The 19,829-nt window shown below is 43.0% G+C and overlaps 1 protein-coding gene across 2 annotated transcripts; it reads right to left on the reverse strand.

The window, feature by feature from the left end:
- Positions 1–4,303: 4,303 nt before the first annotated feature.
- GATD3 (glutamine amidotransferase class 1 domain containing 3) lies at positions 4,304–19,627 on the reverse strand. 2 transcript variants are annotated; one of them, XM_074969255.1, is made up of 7 exons: positions 19,532–19,627; positions 14,484–14,536; positions 13,233–13,346; positions 12,747–12,866; positions 8,312–8,404; positions 7,751–7,907; positions 4,304–7,096 (listed from the first exon to the last, which is right to left on the reverse strand). In XM_074969255.1, the coding sequence occupies exons 1-7, from the start codon at positions 19,625–19,627 to the stop codon at positions 6,968–6,970; spliced, it is 762 nt and encodes a 253-aa protein (XP_074825356.1). In that variant the 3' UTR covers positions 4,304–6,967. The 2 variants fall into 2 exon arrangements, with proteins under 2 accessions (XP_074825356.1, XP_074825364.1); XM_074969263.1 differs by lacking the exons at positions 14,484–14,536; positions 19,532–19,627 and adding an exon at positions 13,905–14,355.
- Positions 19,628–19,829: the final 202 nt, after the last annotated feature.

The following is a 19,829-nucleotide window of genomic DNA, read 5'->3' on the forward strand; positions in this document are numbered from 1 at the left end:
AAGGAATGCCATTATACAGCAATGTGTGGGAATTTCACCAGTATCAGAGAGCCAGAGCATAGACAGTGTTCCCCCTTTTTCAGTCACCAGTCAAACCAAGCAAGTGAGTTGACAACTATTAAAAATGGACAAACAAGATTTTTATAAACAAAATTCAAGAAGCAGAGCAATGTGCAGCAAGCATATTCTCTAAATCTACCCTCATTCCATTTGCTTTTGTTTGGGGGGTGTCCTAAGGCTATCTCCATTTCTTCCTACTTCATACCTTGTCAAATATAAAGGGTAGGGTAAACACCTTTAAAATCCTTCCTGGCCAGAGGAAAAACCCTTTCACCTGTAAAGGGTTAAGAAGCTAGGATAACCTCACTGGCAACGGACCAAAATGACCAATGAGGAGACAAGATACTTTCAAAGCTGGAGGGGGGGGGGGGGAGAAACAAAGGCTCTCTCTGTATGTGTGTTGTTTTGCTGGGAACAGAAAAGGAATGGAGGCTTAGAACTTAGTAAGTAATCTAGCTAGATATGCATTAGATTCTGATTTCCTTAAATGGCTGAGAAAATAAGCTTTGCTGAATGGAATGTAGATTCCTGTTTTTGTGTCTTTTTGTAACTTAAGGTTTTGCCTAGAAGGATTCTCTATATTTTGAATCTGATTACCCTGTAAGGTATTTACCATCCTGATTTTACAGAGGTGATTCTTTTACTTTTTTCTTCTATTAAAATTCTTCTTTTAAGAACCTGATTGCTTTTTCATTGTCCTTAAGATCCAAGGGTTTGGGTCTGTGGTCACCTATGCAAATTGATGAGGATTTTTATCAAGCCTTCCCCAGGAAAGGGGGTGTAGAGCTTGGGAGGATTTTGGGGGGGAAAGACGTTTCCAAGCGGGTTCTTTCCGTTATATATTTGTTAGATGTTTGGTGGTGGCAGTGATAAAGTACAAGGGCAAAAGGTAAAATAGTTTGTACCTTGGGGAAGTTTTAACCTAAGCTGGTAAAAATAAGCTTAGGGGGTCTTTCATGCAGGTCCCCACATCTGTACCCTAGAGTTCAGAGTGGGGAAGGAACCTTGCCATACCTCTTCCACGCACAGAGGTTCTTTTAACAGACCACACCCTTCTAGAAAAAGACGACTAAATGTAACTTCCTTAGTTCTTCAGAGAATTGACACTGACCTATAAAAGACATGACCTTCTCCTCAGAAGCTACAAGCCCAGGAAGAAGGAAAGGCGAGGAATCAAATGTAAGACCCCTCTCCAACCTCATTAAAAACAAAACCCTACAACGATACTCAGACTGAGGCTCAAGAGCTGCAAGTGGCTCTTGAATGTGTCTCTTGCTGTTCTTTATAGCACACAGTAAAACAATGTGTGATTTAATTATTAATCAAACTAAGTTATTAACCAATCCTGATGCTTTCAGTATGTTATTAACCAATTGTAGTTGATAAAATAATAACACTTGGTCACTCAAAAACTAAGTATTTCCCATCATATTGTTTAAATATGAATATATAGTACTATAGTAAATGAAAAAATGCAGTCGCAGTACTCTGGCTCTTTTGGGTAATGTGGATTGCTAATTTGGCTCCTGAACCACTGAGGGTCTGAGTATCACTGCCCTACAACCAGGCTGCAAATGCATTCTTTAAGGAGGAATCGGGCTTCAATTTGTTTTTTCTTTAACTAAGTGGAAAGCAATGTTTATTATTTTACCTTATTGTTTCAGTGCCCCAAACGTCAATATCCAAATAAAAACATAAGGGAAAGCAACAGCTAGACTACAAACAGAAAAGGGGTACTAGTGGCACCTTAGAGACTAACCGATTTATTTGAGCATAAGCTTTCGTGAGCTACAGCTCACTTCATCGGATGCATCATAAATGCATCATAAATGCATCCGATGAAGTGAGCTGTAGCTCACACAAGCTTATGCTCAAATAAATTGGTTAGTCTCTAATGTGTCACAAATCCTCCTTTTCTGTTTGCGAATACAGACTAACACGGCTGCTACTCTGAAGCTAGACTACAGCAGCTTTTCAGTTGAAGGAAACCTCTGTCCCATAAGACTGTTCAGAAGGTGCCCCCTGCTGGCAGCTAACATGTTTGAAGATTGCTTTCCTGCTGGTATAGAAACAATGAGACAAAGCTTTCGTCCTTACCCATAATTTCATTCTTAGAAATAAGCACAGTTTCCAGCTGTTGGGAGTGAGACAGGCCAAATCTTCAAACTGCAGAGAAATTGGTATCACAAGCTCAGGCCACAGTGGATTTTTTTTAAACGAGAGAACACGAGACTACATGTTTACATGGAACACTGCAACTCAGACCTTGCATATACATGCGTAACAGTGAATAATGTTGCACCTCCTCCCCACCCACTCTCCCCAAAAGTGTAACGGAAGCGTGTGGCAAGAGGATCAGTTAACCATAGTCCATATCCATCAAACATATTTAGATATGTGAGCTGCTGGAGAAGCCATGCTAATACTGGACTAAACTGTTCATTTCAGTGATATAAATCAGCTCTCAAAACATTTTGTCTGCAGACTGAAAACAACATTGTCTATGGACAAATTATTGTGTGTGTAAATGTGTGCCTGCCGGAAGAGGAGCAGGGAGAAGGGGGAAGACTTGATGAACACACCTCTGAGTTCTGATGATAGTCACGTGCTCAAGTGTACTTACCATGCACCTTTGACCACCTCAGCTGCACGGTGCCCACCTCTGACAGAAAGAATAAGCTTCTAGGCATCTTCAAACAGCCACCATTTTGCAGAGAGAGGGGAAAAAACCAATCCTGCCAGAGAGGCGTTTCCTTCTTCCTATTAATCCCCCACCCACAACACATGGACTTTCCCTCCAAAATTACACTTGGGTAAAAGCCAGGGTAATATTAAAGTCCTGCAATAGCAGCAGGTTTAAAACCTCATCTCACAACAAGAACCAGAAAGGGTTTTGTACTGTACTCATCGCTGTGCAATCTGAGTGCCTCACAAGTAAATAAAAGATTCATTCTTTCGTCTTTGGTTCTTTCTCCCTTACCTCTCCTTGGTGCTGAAGGGATGTTTTAAAATGCACTTCTTGCTGAGGGCAAGCACAGTGACAAGTCTTGTCTTTGTGAAGGTAGTGAAGCTAATTTTCCTCCTGATCTCCCCACTGAAGGCACTTCCACAACTGTGCGCCAGTCCTGAACAAAGCTCTGTCCCCAGCACTCATGACTCCCTCTCCTTTTGCAGGTGGCTCCCTTATTCATAAGGAGCACAGTTGTCATTAAAAGGTCTTGTTGACTGACGGCTGGGTTCCCAAGTAAGAGTCCCAAGCTCATGAAAACTAAGAAAATTAGGACAGTGACCTTGATCCGTTGTTAAATGGGCTCCAGTACAGAAACAAGAACTCCAGGTTGAGGTGTTCTCTTCCATCACTGCTGCTTACCAGGTACACTGTTGCATTCTACACTAGTTGGAGTTTTAAGGGCTTGTATGTTTATTCCCAGGCACAGGGCATTGCAGCAATCCAACCTGGAGGTCCCAAAGCCATGGATCACCATGACTAGGACTGCAACTGTCCAAAGGGGGCATAGTTGAAAGAAAGGATTTCTGGAAGTCACTCCTATTTGGGTAGCTACATTCAGTGAATTAACCAGGACTGAAGAGCTGTACATTGGCTTGATCTGTGGCCTCGTTCTGCAATCACTGGTGGTGCTACAGGGCTAGCTATTTCTTCAAAATATCTCCCTTTCTCAAAAAGATCACCTCTGTCTAGCCCGGAGAAAAGGAAGCTTTATTCCAACAGAAAGGAAAGAGTCCTGAATCTGCACTACAGCTACCTCCAATAGAGCTGCAGGTATGAAAAACCTTAAGGTACAACAGCCTTCTTGTGGTAAGACGAGAAGCTAAAGAGAAACCTCCACCTACATCCCTGGGAGATGTAGTGCCATAGAAGAGGTACACACACAGTCCTGTAGAAGACAGCGCAACAGTTGTCACCGACTGTAGGAGTTCTCACTAATCCTAGGAGTTCACTACCCCTTCTACAGGCAAAGTATTGGAAGTTTTGCAGTGCTGTTTATAGACTATTCTTTTTTAATTCCTGCACAGGTAAGGAAGGCACACATTTAAGAACATGCTTAAAAAGTTCCTTTTATACAGCCCCTTCTTCTAGAGCTTTCCCACTGACTCAACATTTAAAGATAGTTAGAACATTTCATACCCTCAATAAGGTTCAAACCCTGCCTTCTCCCCACTAAGATAACCCCATATCTGTAAAAATAAGTTGATCCATAAATAAATTTACAAGAGAAACATATGGAAGCAGCCTTTATTTGTAGTCAGCTACATGAAAACAATGTCTTCCACTTCTATTCTTGCTCCTTTGATAACTGACGATTTCCTACATTTTCTGCACCCACAAACCCAGCATTGTAACAAATCATGAGCAACATGAAGTTTCCTAACCTCCACCCAAACACACTTAATAATATAATTTGTATGTAGCTCTTGTTTTTAGCTTCCTGAGAATCTCCATAAGAGAGGATACTATTGAAGCTCACAATTTTGACTATTAAGGTGATCAGCGTGAATAGTGCATATGCTTGTGGTGCAATTTCAAAACCTCAGCTCACGCCAGAGATGGACTTGACAAAAATGTTTTGTATTTTTAAAAAAAATGCTCTAACAGAGAAAATCTCTCTTCCATAAAAGTACTTTTCTTTTCACATCGGCATTGATTAAACAAGGTTAAGAACATAGTTTTTCAAACTGAACCATCTTTTTTACAAAGGAAAAGCATCTTCTTAAACCCCCACTGCTCTCCAGTCAAGGGTACAGATAGTATTTATGATACCTCAATGCGATATCACACAACAAACCTTAAATCAGACCGCATCAGAATCTAAATGAAGCTCATTAGTTTAAATTTACAAGAACCACCTTTAACTGAAACACCCACTACGATACATATATTCCCTGGAGCATACCTCATACATGACATTTTTGTTAACTTTATGTACAGTGTTTTACTGTAGTATTAAAACCACACACAGAAAATTTCTGTAGCCACATCAAAACTAGTTTAGTTTTCTTAACAGGGACAGCAGGCCTAAAGTCTAAATAAGAAAAGCACCAATAAGCAGAACAATGTATATTCATATCATTACATCTCAGAGTAAACAAATTAGCAGAGTATGTGCTGGCAAAAATATCCTCAAAATCCATGTTGTAACCTTTTAGGATCATTGTCATAATAGGACAAAAGAATTGGTACTCTTGAAAAACAACTTCATGTACAGGTCTTAAAATTCCTGTTGATTAAAAAACACAGGGCAAATGTATTTGGAACATGGTTCTTGTCTGTGAAAAGCAGGTGCCCATGGGGCACAAAGTTCTGTTATGTCAGCATCATTTTTCTGTGAATAGAGTGAAAGACAGGCAACTTGGAGCTGAAAGAGAATAGAACGCTATGCTGGCCTATAAAGGGAAAAGTTAATGAGGCAGGAAGAAAAAGAAAAATAAGAAGTGAACAGACAACATTTAGGAAAGAGATGGAAATGCTGAAGGTTGTTGGACTCTATGAATCAGTAAAGGCTCCTTCAAATGCAAATATTCTATGATTAAAAGAGATGCGGGAAAAAGGTAAAAGAAAATAACTAGACAACATTTAATTAATTTATACCTCATTCTTCTTCCATTTGATTGTATTTCGATGGAAGTTGCTCTGTTAGTCTGGAAAGGGGAAGGTGGTAACCGCACTGGAGTCAGCCTGTTGCCCACTGCTAGGCAAGTAACTACGTTCATGTGGAAGAGATCTTTAAAACGTACAAGGCACTGTAGCTGATACTTTCCCCTTGTTTCAAGCCCTCTTTTGGCTATGAAAGGCCTACTGTGCAATTAAAGAAGGAGAGATTCTTCAAAATGCTAGGGCATTAACAATAAGGTGTGTCCTGCTGTTGACACACAGATTTATTCATATTTGGAAAAAGCCCACCTTTTAAAACAGAAAAAAAGCCATGAAAGGAATATGGAAAGGAGGGGTATGCAACACAGTGTTTTTAATTAATGGTGAGTTAACCACGGGGCATAGAAATGACTGTTTCCATTGGCTACATCAGAGCTGATCCTGACTTTTACCTCACAGACATAGGAAATGACTGCATACGCAGCAAACTATTGCAGCCTTGCTTGAAACACACAGATAAGTGTGTCCCTATTGTTCAGTCCTCTTAAATTTCTCCTTTCCCAGATCCCAGCAATTTCTCAATGCCAAAGTTCAGACTGACACACCCAGAAAACTAAATACAATAGCTGTTTCAATGCAAGGCAGCTAGACTAGCCAGGAATGCATTTTAACATAGCTTTCCTCTCAAAGAACAGCAGTCAGCAGTAACTTCACTCCCCACCTCTGAATGGCAGTCAATCCCATAGCAGCTGTATCTACTCCTTGCAATAGCAATTGAACTGGTGCATTTCAACCACACTACGCAGCCTCTGAAACAGAACTGTGAAATCTACAAAGCAATCCAGCCCTATGCTCAGTCCACTGCTCCAAATATTCTGACTCCACAGTATTCATGTCATTCGGTTTTCATGTGCGTCCCTAGTGTTTTTCAAAGGGATGGAGGGTATTTTTGCTGGAATAGTATGCTGGCTGGTCTCAGAACATTCTCACACAACCCGCACCAATTGTCCAAGTCCAAAAAATTATTTAGGTTACAGGATGCATGACCTTTACTCAAAGAGCCAGTCAACATACCCTTTTGTTAGGATGTGCTTGGAAATCAATGCATTTATGTAGCAAACATTTTTGCAATCTCTGAACAGAGCTGGGAATCACACTGTCAACTTTATGTCTGTGGTTTATAAAAGTGCTAATGGAGCAAGCAGGGGAAATATGTTTCCATTGATGCATGATATTTCTGGTATTGTACATTTAATTTCCTAAAGCTTACTATTATTATTATTACAGATAGCCACTTCATTTGCCTGTTAATTTCAGCACACCTTTTACCATGGCCCCAATACCATCAAAGATGTGATGTAATTCCGTTTCACACATAAATGCTGGGGTAGTAACCATCTTGTTATTCATGTCTACATGAGCTTCGTGGAAGAGAGTTAAGGAAAACACAGCCAACCTAGTATTTGCAGATGCTGCCTGCAGAATGAAACACCACCACCTACATCTTCAATAAATATCTTCCCCAACCCCCAAGTAATGTGAAGGTGGTCATAGCTGTAGCCTTGGAATGGAGATGTTCTACTTATTTTTTCAGAAATACCAGTATTGTATCAATGGGGAAAAGAGTATTAATGATTACATGAGAAGATGGGAAACTCCTTGCTTAGAAGTTAATGCTTCAGGGTAAAGATGTCTTGGTCACGGCTTTAGACTTTTGGAAAAAGAAAGAAATGAATTTCAAACAAAACTGACTAGTTATGGGGTCCTTTTCCACTGATAGATTGTACTTGTAGGCCATTATATATAGCACTTCTGACTTAACCGCTGCACTGGTTGTGCCAGAGGAATTTTCAGGCAACAACTGAGCACCATGTGTAAGGATTTAGCCACACAATTAACTTGATAAATCAATGGGAATAATGTTGCCTAATCCACATGTATCATACTACAGTATAGTCCTACCAGACTATCAACAGTTAAGCATCAACTCTGTGTATTTTTGCAACTGTGCTGACTTATACATTAAGAATAGTAGTGTCCCTCAACACTTGGTCACGGATTATTAATTGGAAAGGATATAGTTACTTCTTTTACATAGTGTTTTCCTCCCAGTGCTTTAATGGCTACTGCAGTTCCGGCATAAGGCCATTTCCCACCTTCCTCTTCTTCATGTCCCACAGTAACTTCAGCACCAGGAAGTACTTTTGCAGCCAACACTGGTGAAATGCAGCACAGGCTGCAAGAAAAATAAAAAAGGTTACTCCAGTGAGACTACTTCTTAAAAGAATGAATTATAATTATGAAGCTTCAAATGCACATGTATTTAAAGATCATAAAGTCAAACATGAAAAGGTAATTTCTTTCCAACTACGTCAGGCTTTTCCTGGCAAGCAAGGTAAACTTTTTCTTAGCTTCTCTTTCTTCCTACCATCTTGAAAGAAGATTTTTTTTTTTTTTTTTCCAAATGAACCACTAATAAATGCAAGGCTGAATACATTTTTTCTAGCTCAAAGACTAACATCCACCCACTTACCTAGCATTTGTTTTATCTCTGCTCTTATAGAAATTATCAACTACACAACAGCACTTTCAATTGCTCCTCTAAATGTACCATACCCAATGCTCCTAGAACGTACATACCCAATGGGTTTCCCAGCTTTGTGGAACTCCTTCAGGACACGTTCAACCTCTCCATTCACTTTGCAATCCTTCCCATCCACAGCAAAGGTGGAACTGCCACAACAAGAAGCTTTCGTTAACACCTCAATATAATGCTATGACTTTATATGTGGACACTCAGAGCAGCTCTCAATGGACATCAAAAATGGAAAGTGGATACTAACGCTTCACTGAGTCAAGTAACAAATTATAAACCACAAATCTTAGTTAAAACTAAGTACTAAGTGTTCTAACATTTTGCAGAAACAGTATAGCAATGCTACCAGATTTTCAGATCATTAACAGAACAAATAATTTCTTATGACGACACAGCAAGGAACATCCTAGAAGAAGCCATTTCATAGAATCGTAGAACCACAGGGTTAGAAGCAGTGGTGAGCTGGAGCCAGTTTGCACCGGTTCGCTAGAACCGGTTGTTAAATTTAGAAGCCCTTTTGGAACAGGGGACAGGGGTGGATGGGACAGGGGTCGGGGGGGGGGCGTCAAGGAACGTGGGGGGGGGTTGGATGGGGCAGGAGTCCCGGGGGGTGGGCAACGACCCCCTTGTGGGGTGAGGAGGGAACCCATTGTTAAGATTTTGGCAGCTCATCACTGGTTAGAAGGGACCACAAGGATCATCTAGTCTAACCCCCTGCCAAGATCCAGGATTTGTTGCGTCTAAACCATCCAAAACAGATGGTTAAAAAAAATACACTCAAATTTCTCAAAAGAATCAAAGAGAATAAGAAGACTAATTGGTCACAAGACACATGGGGTTTCACTTGGCTAATCCATGAACTTTTTGAAAGGAAATTATTTAGCGATTAGTTTAATACTATCCCAACACTTTCTATATAGACTGAGGCAGAAAGAAGTAAGAGAAAGATACTGAAGATGATCTAAAAGTTTTATAAACTTCACTACTTCCCTCTATTATGCCCCCAAAACGACCACCACACCACCACAGAGAAAGGAAAGGGTTTTTTTTTTAATGTGGCGTGTAAGCACTAGAACTGCTGCCTAGTTTTGGTGGGAAATTTTTCAGTGTGGAATTTTCAGATTACAAAATGGCACACTAACAATAATAAGAATCATGTAGGGAAACCCCCGCCCACCCATCCATGTGCAGCACTGAAAATGTTATACTATGGAAATCCCCAAACAATTTGAAAGAAGTCTTCCTTAGCTCCAATGGCTCTCAACCTTTCCCAACTACTGTACCTCTTTCAGGAGTCCGAGTTGTCTTGCGTACCCTCAAGTTTCTCCTCACTTAAAAACTACTTTCTTACAAAAATGTCACAGCACACTAGTACTGAAAAATTGCTTACTTTCTCATTTTTACCATATAATTATAACTAGGGCTGTCAAGTGATTAAAAAATTAAGCGGGATCAATCGCACTGTTAAACAATAATCGAGTACCATTTATTTAAAGATTTTTGGATGTTTTCTACATTTTTAAATATACTGATTGCAGTTACAACACAGAATACAAAGTGTACAGTGCTCACTTTATATTAGTATTTTTTATTACAAATATTTGCACTGTAAAAAACCAAAATAAATAGTATTTTTCATTTCACCTAATACAAGTACTGTAGTGCAATATCTTTATCATGAAAGTTGAACTTACAAATATAGAATTATGTACAAAAAAATTGTATTCAAAAATAAAAAAATGTAAAATTTTAGAGCCTGCAAAAGTCCACTCAGTCTTACTTCTTGTTCAGCCAATCACTTAGACAAACAAGTTTGTTTATATTTGCAGGAGATAATGCTGCCTGCTTCTTGTTTACAATGTCACCGGAAAGTGAGAACAGGCGTTCGCATGGCACTGTTGTAGCTGGCGTTGCAAGGTATTTACATGCCAGATGCGCTAAAGATTCATATGTCCTTTCATGCTTCAATCACCATTCCAGAGGACATGCATCCATGCTGATGACGATTTCTGCTCGATAACAATCCAGAGCAGTGCGGACTGATGCATGTTCATTTTCATTATCTGAGTCAGATGCCACCAGCAGCAGGTTGATTTTCTTTTTTGGTGGTTCGGTTCTGTAGTTTCCGCATCAGAGTGTTGCTCTTTTAAGACTTCTGAAAGCATGCTCCATGCCTCGTCGCTCTCAGATTTTGGAAGGCACTTCCGATTCTTAAACCTTGGGTCGAGTGCTGTAGCTATCTTTAGAAATCTCACATTGGTACCTTCTTTGCATTTTGTCAAATCTGCAGTGAAAGTGTTCTTAAAATGAACAACATGTGCTGGGTCATCATCCGAGACTGCTATAACATGAACTATATGGCAGAATGTGGGTAAAACAGAGCAGGGGACATACAATTCTCCCCCAAAGAGTTCAGTTACAAATTTAATTAACGCATCATTTTTTTAACGAGCTTCATCAGCATGTCCTCTGGAAAGGTGGCCGAAGCATGAAGGGGTATATGTATGTTTAGCATATCTGTCACGTAAATAGCTTGCAATGACAGGGGGACAGTGTGGCACAATAAGTAAGGCATTGGACTGAGAATCCAGAGACCTTGGTTCTGTTCTCAACTCTGCTACTGGCCTGCTGGGTGACCTTAGCTAAGGGCATGGCTACACTTGCAGATGTAGAGCCCTTTGAGTTAAACCAGCCTTCGGAGAGCGCAGTAGGGAAAGCGCTGCCATCTGTCCACACTGACAGCTTCAAGCGCACTGGTGTGGCCACATCTGCGGCACTTGCAGTGGCATTGGGAGCAGTGCATTATGGGCAGCTATCCCAGCATACAAGTGACTGCAACGTGCTTTTCAAATGGGGGGAGTGGAGTGTGACAGGGATTGTGTTGTGGGGGAAGAGAGAGAGGGAGTTTTTGGGAGGCTGAGAGCATGTCAGCATGCTGTCTTGTAAGTTCAGACAGCAGCAGATCCCTCTCTCTCTCTCTCTCTCTCACACACACAGCATTCCATAGTAATGGTTGCTTTGTCTCGGGCAGATAAGCATGCCGGCTGTCAGAAATGGAGCTTTTAAAGGGCATTTCTGCATTCCTACAGTGATTCAAAAACAATGAGAAGAGTGGCCACTTGACTTAAGGGGATTATGGGACATTTCCGGAGGCCAGTCAGAACGCAGTAATGCAACATCTCGTTCACACTGACACCCAGGCGTTGTAGCCAAGGCACAGCAAACGTTATTCCACTCACCAAGGTGGAGTACCAGGAGCGCTCTACGTGCCTTGCCAGTGTGGACGGGTAGTGAGCTAGGGGGCCCGGGACTGCTTTAATGCACTCTAACTCACAAATGTAGCCAAGCCCTCAGTCACTTCATTGTGTTGTTTTTGCGGGCTCCAGTGGTGCAAAGGGTTAGCGCACCTTACTTACAGAGCAGTGCTGCATGGAGTGATGCTGAGGTTGTGAGTTCAAGCCTCATCTGGAGCACCAGTTGTTTTTTTCTTAGGAGGGTTGTGAAGCACTGGAATGGGTTACCTAGGGAGGTGGTGGAATCTCCTTCCTTAGAGGTTTTTAAGGTCAGGCTTGACAAAGCCCTGGCTGGGATGATTTAGTTGGGGATTGGTCCTACTTTGAGCAGGAGGTTGGACTAGACCTCCGGAGGTCCCTTCCAACCGTGATATTCTGTGATTCTATGACACCTACAAAAATGCCATGCAAATGCCTATTCTCACTTTCTGGTGACATTGTAAATAAGAAGAGAGCAGCATGATCTCCTGTAAATGTAAACAAACGTGTTTGTCTTAGTGATTGGTTGAACAAGAAGTAGGACTGAGTGGACTTGTAGGCTCTGAAGTTTGACACTGTTTAGTTTTTGAGTGCAGTTATGTAACGAAAGAAAATTTACATTTGTAAATTGTACTTTCACAACAAAGAGATTGCACTACAGTACTTGTATGAGATGAACTGAAAAATACTATTTCTTTTGTTTATCATTTTTACAGTGCAAATATTTGTAATCAAAAATAATATACGCTTGGATTTCAATTACAACACAGAATAAAATATATATGAAAATGTAGATAAACATCCAAAATATTTAATAAATTTCAATTGGTATTCTATTTAACAGTGTGATTTAAACTGCGATTAATCGCGATTAATTTTTAAAATTATTATAACATAACATAAATATCGTACTTTCATTTCAGTGCATAGTACATAGAGCAGTACAAATAAGTTATTGTCTGTATGAAATTTTAGTTTGTACCGACTTTGCTAGTGCTTTTTATGTAGCCTGTTGTAAAACTAGGCAAATTTCTAGATTAGTTGATGTACCCCCTGGAAGACCTACGCATATCCCTGGTTGAGAACCACTGGGGTAGACTATGTAAATTAACATATTTTACAAAAAGGCCACTAACTGTTTCCTATTATTACTGTCTGAGTTATGCATAAAGGATTTCTGTATCACCTTACTTAACTTGGCACTCACAGGTTTTTAGCAGCTCCGAATCCACCAGGGAATATCACAGCATCATGGTCCTTTGTACTAAGTTTAGCCAGGTCTGTGATTTTACCACGAGCAACCCTTGCTGATTCCACTAAAACGTTTCTTGAAGAACAAGAAATAAAGCAATAAGAGGAATGAAGCCAGTGCATACAAGTGTGGTGAAACTGTGTAAGAAAAGGGTGTTATTTTTGAAGAGTTGAAAATAATGACCCTGAATAACTACAGCTACAGCTGCTTCTGAAACAGAACTGGAATATACAGTACCCATGAGCAAGGAGTGGGATAAGTCATAAGACAAAGAATCTAAGTTTTTCTCACATACAAAATATTAGTAGGCATAAAGTCAAACACTTTGGGAAAATTGCTACTAGTAAATATTTAGCACAGGGCATAACTCCTGCAGCACGTCCCTGCGGCACAAGCTCAAGAAGCAGGAGCCATCTTGTGCAAATTAAATGTAGCTCTTACCTTGATTCAGCCTCAGCTGGTTGTCCTTTGCTGTGGTCAATAACATGCATCTGAGGAATATCTGGGGCATACATCTGAACTTCAGCTCCCCCACGACTCAGGTGAACCAAAATACTACAAAATAGGTAAAAATATGATGAAAGCCTTAGAAGAGAGGGAGTCTTAAGGAGCCAGTTAGAGAAGGTTTTTATCTGGCTCTGAGTCCTACCAGAAATATATTATGTTTTGGAAAACATTACTGACAAAGTAGCATAAAAAATGACAGCAAAGTGTCAGTTTTTAGAGAACGTATAGGGCAGTGGTCCCCAAACTGTGGGGTGCGCCCCCCCTAAGGGGGTGCGGAGGAACATTTGAGGGGGTGCCCGCAGCAGGACCTGGGCCAATGCCCACAGGGAGTGGGAGGGAGCACCACCCCAGCCCAGCTCCACCTCTAGCCACAGCTTCTCGCCCATTCCCAGTTCTGTCCCCAGCTCTGCCTTCAGCCCACATGTTCCTCTGCTGACCCAACTGTGTGTGTGTGGGGCGGGGGGGGCACACAGACAGACAGATTCCATTACTGGTAAGGGGAGGGGCGTGACAGGAAAAGTTTGGGCACCACTGATATAGGGCATTTATTATAGTCTGTAAAGGGGGGGAAGTGAGGTGGAAGACTAGATGAGCTTCAGTTGTTACCTTAAACCCCTTTGATTGCCATGTTATTTACTCTTGTTATAGAAATCAGTACAGTCTTCCTTCAGAACTGTAAGAGGAGTCCAAATGTCTCACGAAAGGGCATTAAGATCAATGTCCCATTATCTGATATACAGTGTGATAGGTTAAACTCAATGTGAATATTAACAATCCTGGCACTGGAACTTGGCCCAGAAAGGTGATTATGAAATAAGTGAAGTCTGTGGTCTTGCTTCCTAAGCTGGAAACGCTAGAGCAGCAGCTAGCTCTTGGGAGAGAAGGATTGTTGACCAATAGCTCGTTGCTCTGGCTTAGCATGTGGTGGTGATGGAGTCTGCCCACTCCTCCTCATCCAGAAGCATCCAATATGAGAACTTAAGGAGGACCACAAAGCTGAGACAAAATGGTGGATTTTCATGGGGTATGGAAAGAACCAACCCTGGGAGAAAACCACACACCATCAACGCTCTTCAAGGGTAGTACCGACAGCCCTGGGAAACTGGAAATTAATTAAATAGAATAAAATGCTCTAATCATGTGAAGAATACTTTTCTGACTCTGCAATAATGCAAAGCTGCTTACGCTGAGGCCTCATGGATTTCCGTACCATCATACACACCACATCCAGACAAGACCTGCAAAGAGAAAATCAAACACAATATTTCAGACAAAATATGTATTTTTCTGCATCGGTCTTCACTGCAGAAGATGTGGGGGAGATTCCCACACCCATCCATTCTTTTCAGGTGATAAATCTGAGAAAGTTACCCAAACTGAGATGTCAATACAGGAGATTTCGGAACAAACTGATAAATTAAAGTGTCACTGGGTCCAGATGGTATTCAACGAAGAGTTCTGTAGGAACTCAGATATGAAATTGCAGAACTACTAACTGTGGTAAGTAATCTATAGCTTCAATCTGTACAAGATGACTGAAGGGTAACTAATGTAATGCCCATTTTTAAAAAAGGCTCCAGAGGCAATCCGGGCATCTATAGCTTCAATCTGTACAAGATGACTGAAGGGTAGCTAATGTAAGGCCCATTTTTTAAAAAGGCACCAGAGGTAATCCTCGCAATTAGAGACTGATAAACCTAACTTCAGCACCAGGCAAATTGCTTGAAATGACAGTAAAGAACAAAATTATCAGACACATGGATAAACACGATATGTTGGGGAAGAGTCTTTTGTAAAAAGAAGTCATGCATCACCAATCTATTAGAATTCTTTGAGGGTATCAACAAGTATATGGACAAAGGTGATCCAATCAATACGGTGAGTAAACTTTCAGAAAGCCTTGGACAAGGTCATCACCAAAGGCTCTTAAGCGAACTAAGCAGTCGTGGGATAAGAGGAAAGGTCCTCTCATGGATCAGTAACTGGCTAAAAGATAGGTTTCAGAGTAGCAGCAGTGTTAGTCTGTATCCGCAAAAAGAAAAGGAGTACTTGTGGAGTACTAGTCTCCTTAGAGACTAACCAATTTATTTGAGCATAAGCTTTCATGAGCTACAGCTCACTTCATCGGATGCATTCAGTGGAAAATACAGTGGGGAGATTTATATACACAGAGAACATGAAACAATGGGTGTTACCATACACACTGTAACGAGAGTGATCAGGAAAGGTGAGCTATTACCAGCAGGAGAGCGGTGGGGGGGGGGGGGGGGGAGAGGACCTTTTGTAGTGATAATCAAGGTGTGCCATTTCCAGCAGTTGACAAGAACATCTGAGGAACGGCCGGGGGGGGGGGGGGGGGGCCCTCAGACAGAGACAAACACCTACAAGATCTCTATCAAGCATTCTTACAACTACAATACCCACCTGCTGAAGTGAAGAAACAGACTGACAGAGCCAGAAGAGTACCCAGAAGCTACCTACTAGAGGACTGGCCCAACGAAGAAAATAACAGAAAGCCACTAGCCATCCCCTTCAGCCCCCAACTAAAACCTCTCCAACGCATCATCAAGGATCTACAACCTATCCTGAAGGACGACCCATCACTCTCACTGATCCTGGGAAACAGGCCAGTCCTTGCTTACAGACAGCCCCCCAACCGGAAGCAAATACTCACCAGCAACCACAAACCACACAACAAAAACACTAACCCAGGAACCTATCCTTGCAACAAAGCCCGTTGCCAACTGTGTCCACATATCTATTCGGGGGACACCATCATAGGGCCTAATCACTTCAGCCACACTATCAGAGGCTCGTTCACCTGCACATCTACCAATGTGATATATGCCATCATGTGCCAGCAATGCCCCTCTGCCATGTACATTGGCCAAACTGGACAGTCTCTACGTAAAAGAATAAATGGACACAAATCAGACGTCAAGAATTATAACATTCAAAAACCAGATGGAGAACACTTCAATCTCTTTGGTCACTCGATTACAGACCTAAAAGTGGCAATTCTTCAACAAAAAAAACTTCAAAAACAGATTCCAACGAGAGACTGCTGAACGGGCTCAACGGGTAGTGATCAATGGCTCCATGTCTAGTTGGCAGCCGGTGTCAAGTGGAGTGCCCCAGGGGTCGGTCCTGGGGCCGGTTTTGTTCAATATCTTCATAAATGATCTGGAGGATGGTGTGGATTGCACTCTCAGCAAATTTGCAGATGATACTAAACTGGGAGGAGTGGTAGATACGCTGGAGGGGAGGGATAGGATACAGAAGGACCTAGACAAATTGGAGGATTGGGCCAAAAGAAATCTGATGAGGTTCAATAAGGATAAGTGCAGGGTCCTGCACTTAGGATGGAAGAATCCAATGCACCGCTACAGACTAGGGACCGAATGGCTAGGCAGCAGTTCTGCGGAAAAGGACCTAGGGGTGACAGTGGACGAGAAGCTGGATATGAGTCAACAGTGTGCCCTTGTTGCCAAGAAGGCCAATGGCATTTTGGGATGTATAAGTAGGGGCATAGCGAGCAGATCGAGGGATGTGATCGTTCCCCTCTATTCGACACTGGTGAGGCCTCATCTGGAGTACAGTGTCCAGTTTTGGGCCCCACACTACAAGAAGGATGTGGATAAATTGGAGAGAGTCCAGCGAAGGGTAACAAAAATGATTAGGGGTCTAGAGCACATGACTTATGAAGAGAGGCTGAGGGAGCTGGGATTGTTTAGTCTGCAGAAGAGAAGAATGAGGGGGGATTTGATAGCTGCTTTCAACTACCTGAAAGGGGGTTCCAAAGAGGATGGCTCTAGACTGTTCTCAATGGTAGCAGATGACAGAACGAGGAGTAATGGTCTCAAGTTGCAATGGGGGAGGTTTAGATTGGATATTAGGAAAAACTTTTTCACTAAGAGGGTGGTGAAACACTGGAATGCGTTACCTAGGGAGGTGGTAGAATCTCCTTCCTTAGAGGTTTTTAAGGTCAGGCTTGACAAAGCCCTGGCTGGGATGATTTAACTGGGAATTGGTCCTGCTTCGAGCAGGGGGTTGGACTAGATGACCTTCTGGGGTCCCTTCCAACCCTGATATTCTATGATTCTATGAATTGGAATTAATTTGCAAACTGGATACAATTAACTTAGGCTTGAATAAAGGCTGGGAGTGGATGGGTCATTACACAAAGTAAAACTATTTCCCCATGTTTATTCCCCCCCGCTATTCCTCAGACGTTCTTGTCAACTGCTGGAAATGGCCCACCTTGATTATCACTAAAAAAGGTTCCCCCCGCCCCACTGGTAATAGCTCACCTTACCTGATCACTCTCGTTACAGTGTGTATGGTAACACCCATTGTTTCATGATCTCTGTGTATATAAATCTCCCCACTGTATTTTCCACTGAATGCATCGATGAAGTGACCTGTAGCTCACGAAAGCTTATGCTCAAATAAATTGGTTAGTCTCTAAGGTGCCACAAGTACTCCTGTTCTTTTGGCTAAAAGACAGAAAACAAAGCGTAGGAATAAATGGTTGGTTTTCAAAATGGAGAGAGGGAAGTAGAAGGGACCCCCAGAATCTGTACTGTGACCAGTGCAGTTCAATATATTCATAAACGATCTAAGAAAAGGGCGAACAGTGCGGTGGCAAAATTTGGAGATGATACAAAATTACCCGAGAATCTTGGGCCAAGATAGTTAAGTTCAAAGCTGACTGTAAAGATTACAAAGAGATCTGACAAAACTGGGTGACTGGGCAACAAAATGGCAGATGAAATTCAGTGTTGAAAAGTGCAAAGTAACACATACTGTGAAAAATAATCACAACTATACGTACAGAACAATGGGGTCTAAATTAGCTGTTACCATTCAAGAAAGAGATGGATAGTTCTCTGAAAATTTTCACTCAATGTGCAGCGGCAGTTAAATAAACGAACAATGTTAGATATCACTAGGAAAGGGGTAGGTAATAACACAGAAAATATCATATTGCCACTATATAAATCCATGCTATGCTCACATGCTAAATACCGCACGCAATTCTGGTAACACAATCTCAAAAAAGATGTATTAGCATTGGAAAAGGTGCAGAGAAGGGCAACAAAGATGACTAGAGATATGCAACAGCTTCCATATGAGGAGAGATTAATAAGACTGGGACTGTTCAGCTTAGAAAAGAGACTACTAAGGGGGGATATGAGAGAGGTCTATAAAATCATGACTGGTGTGGAGAAAGTGAACAGGAAAGTAGTACTTACTCCTTCACATAACACAAGAACTAGGGACCCGATTAAATTAATAGGAAGCAGGTTTAAAAACAAAACAAGGAAGTTCTTTTTAACACAACACACGGTCAACCTGTGCAACTCATTGCCCAGGATGCTGTGAAGGCTAAAAGTACAACTGAATTAAAAAAAGAATTAGATCTATTCATGGAGGATAGGTCCAGCAATGGCTACTAGCCAAGGTGGTCCGGGATGCAACCCGATGCTCTCAAGGTCCCTAAATTGCCAAAGACCAGAAGGTGGGACTGGATGACGGGATGGATCACTTAAAATTGCCCAGTTCTGTTCATTCCCTCTGGGGCACCTGGCATTGGCCACTGTCAGAAGACAGGATACTGGGCTGGATGGACCTTTGGTCTGACCCAGTATGGCCGCTCTTATGGTCTTAAGCATTATGCCCTGTGTTAATACAGCAGTACCCGGAGTGGGTATCCTAACAGGGGAAAGCCAGAACATTTCAGCTCCAGGACTCTGCTTGGTGGGTGGCCAGTCTCCTTCAACTAGCATTACCCTTTCTACGCTCTTAAAAGCCAAGTAATCTGTACTAATCGCACAAAGATTCCCGCTGGATCGCCACCCGCTGCAGAGCGGGATCTAAGGAGGCAACTAACCCCGCGCACCCGGCACCCGCCCCGGCCCAGGCCAAGCAGAGGACACCGGTGCAGAAGCAGGCAGCGAGAGGGTCACCTTGGGCTTATCACCCGCCCTGTGGAGGGGGGGAAAACGCCTCCCCGCCCAGCCCCCCAGCATGGGCTGCGCTGCCCAGCCCGCCCTTCGCCCGGAGCCGCCCCGCCGCAGCTGGCGCTAAGCCCTGCTACGGGGCCCAGCTCGACCCCGACCCCGACCCCGACCCCGGCCCCGGGGGGAGCCCAGCCCAGCCCCTCCTCCCTGGCTGCCAGGAGCCCCGCCGGACCCCCCCCCCCGTCCCGCCCGCGGCCGGGCCGCACCCACCACGGCCACCCGGGCCCCGCGCAGGCGGCGGGCGGAGCCGTGGAGCGAGGCTCGCCCGCTCGGGGCCGCCCGCAGCAGCAGCCGCGCCGCCAGCATGGCCGGGCTCAGGGGAGGCGCGGGCTGGAGGCGCCGCAAGGACCCGGGCGCCAGGCGGGTGCAGCAGCGAGCCCCAGGGCGCGGCCAGCCGGGCCTTGCAGCCGCACAGCGCCGGCTAGAGGCAGGAGGTCCCCGCCCGCTGCTGCGGAGCCTGCTGCTCGGCAGGGGCCGGGGCCGGGGCCGGGGCCGGGCTTCGCCCTCT

The sequence above is a fragment of the Natator depressus genome, chromosome 1 (assembly GCF_965152275.1).
Source record: "Natator depressus isolate rNatDep1 chromosome 1, rNatDep2.hap1, whole genome shotgun sequence".
NCBI lineage: Eukaryota > Metazoa > Chordata > Testudines > Cheloniidae > Natator > Natator depressus.

Coding starts and splice junctions, on each gene's coding strand:
- GATD3 (XM_074969255.1), bottom strand. CDS start 19,627: ATGCTGGCGGCGCGGCTGCTGCTGCGGGCGGCCCCGAGCGGGCGAGCC. Junction 13,347..14,483: donor GAAATCCATGAGGCCTCAGC/GTAAGCAGCTTT, acceptor CCTATTTTGTAG/TATTTTGGTTCACCTGAGTC. Junction 7,908..8,311: donor AAAGCTGGGAAACCCATTGG/GTATGTACGTTC, acceptor TTTTTCTTGCAG/CCTGTGCTGCATTTCACCAG.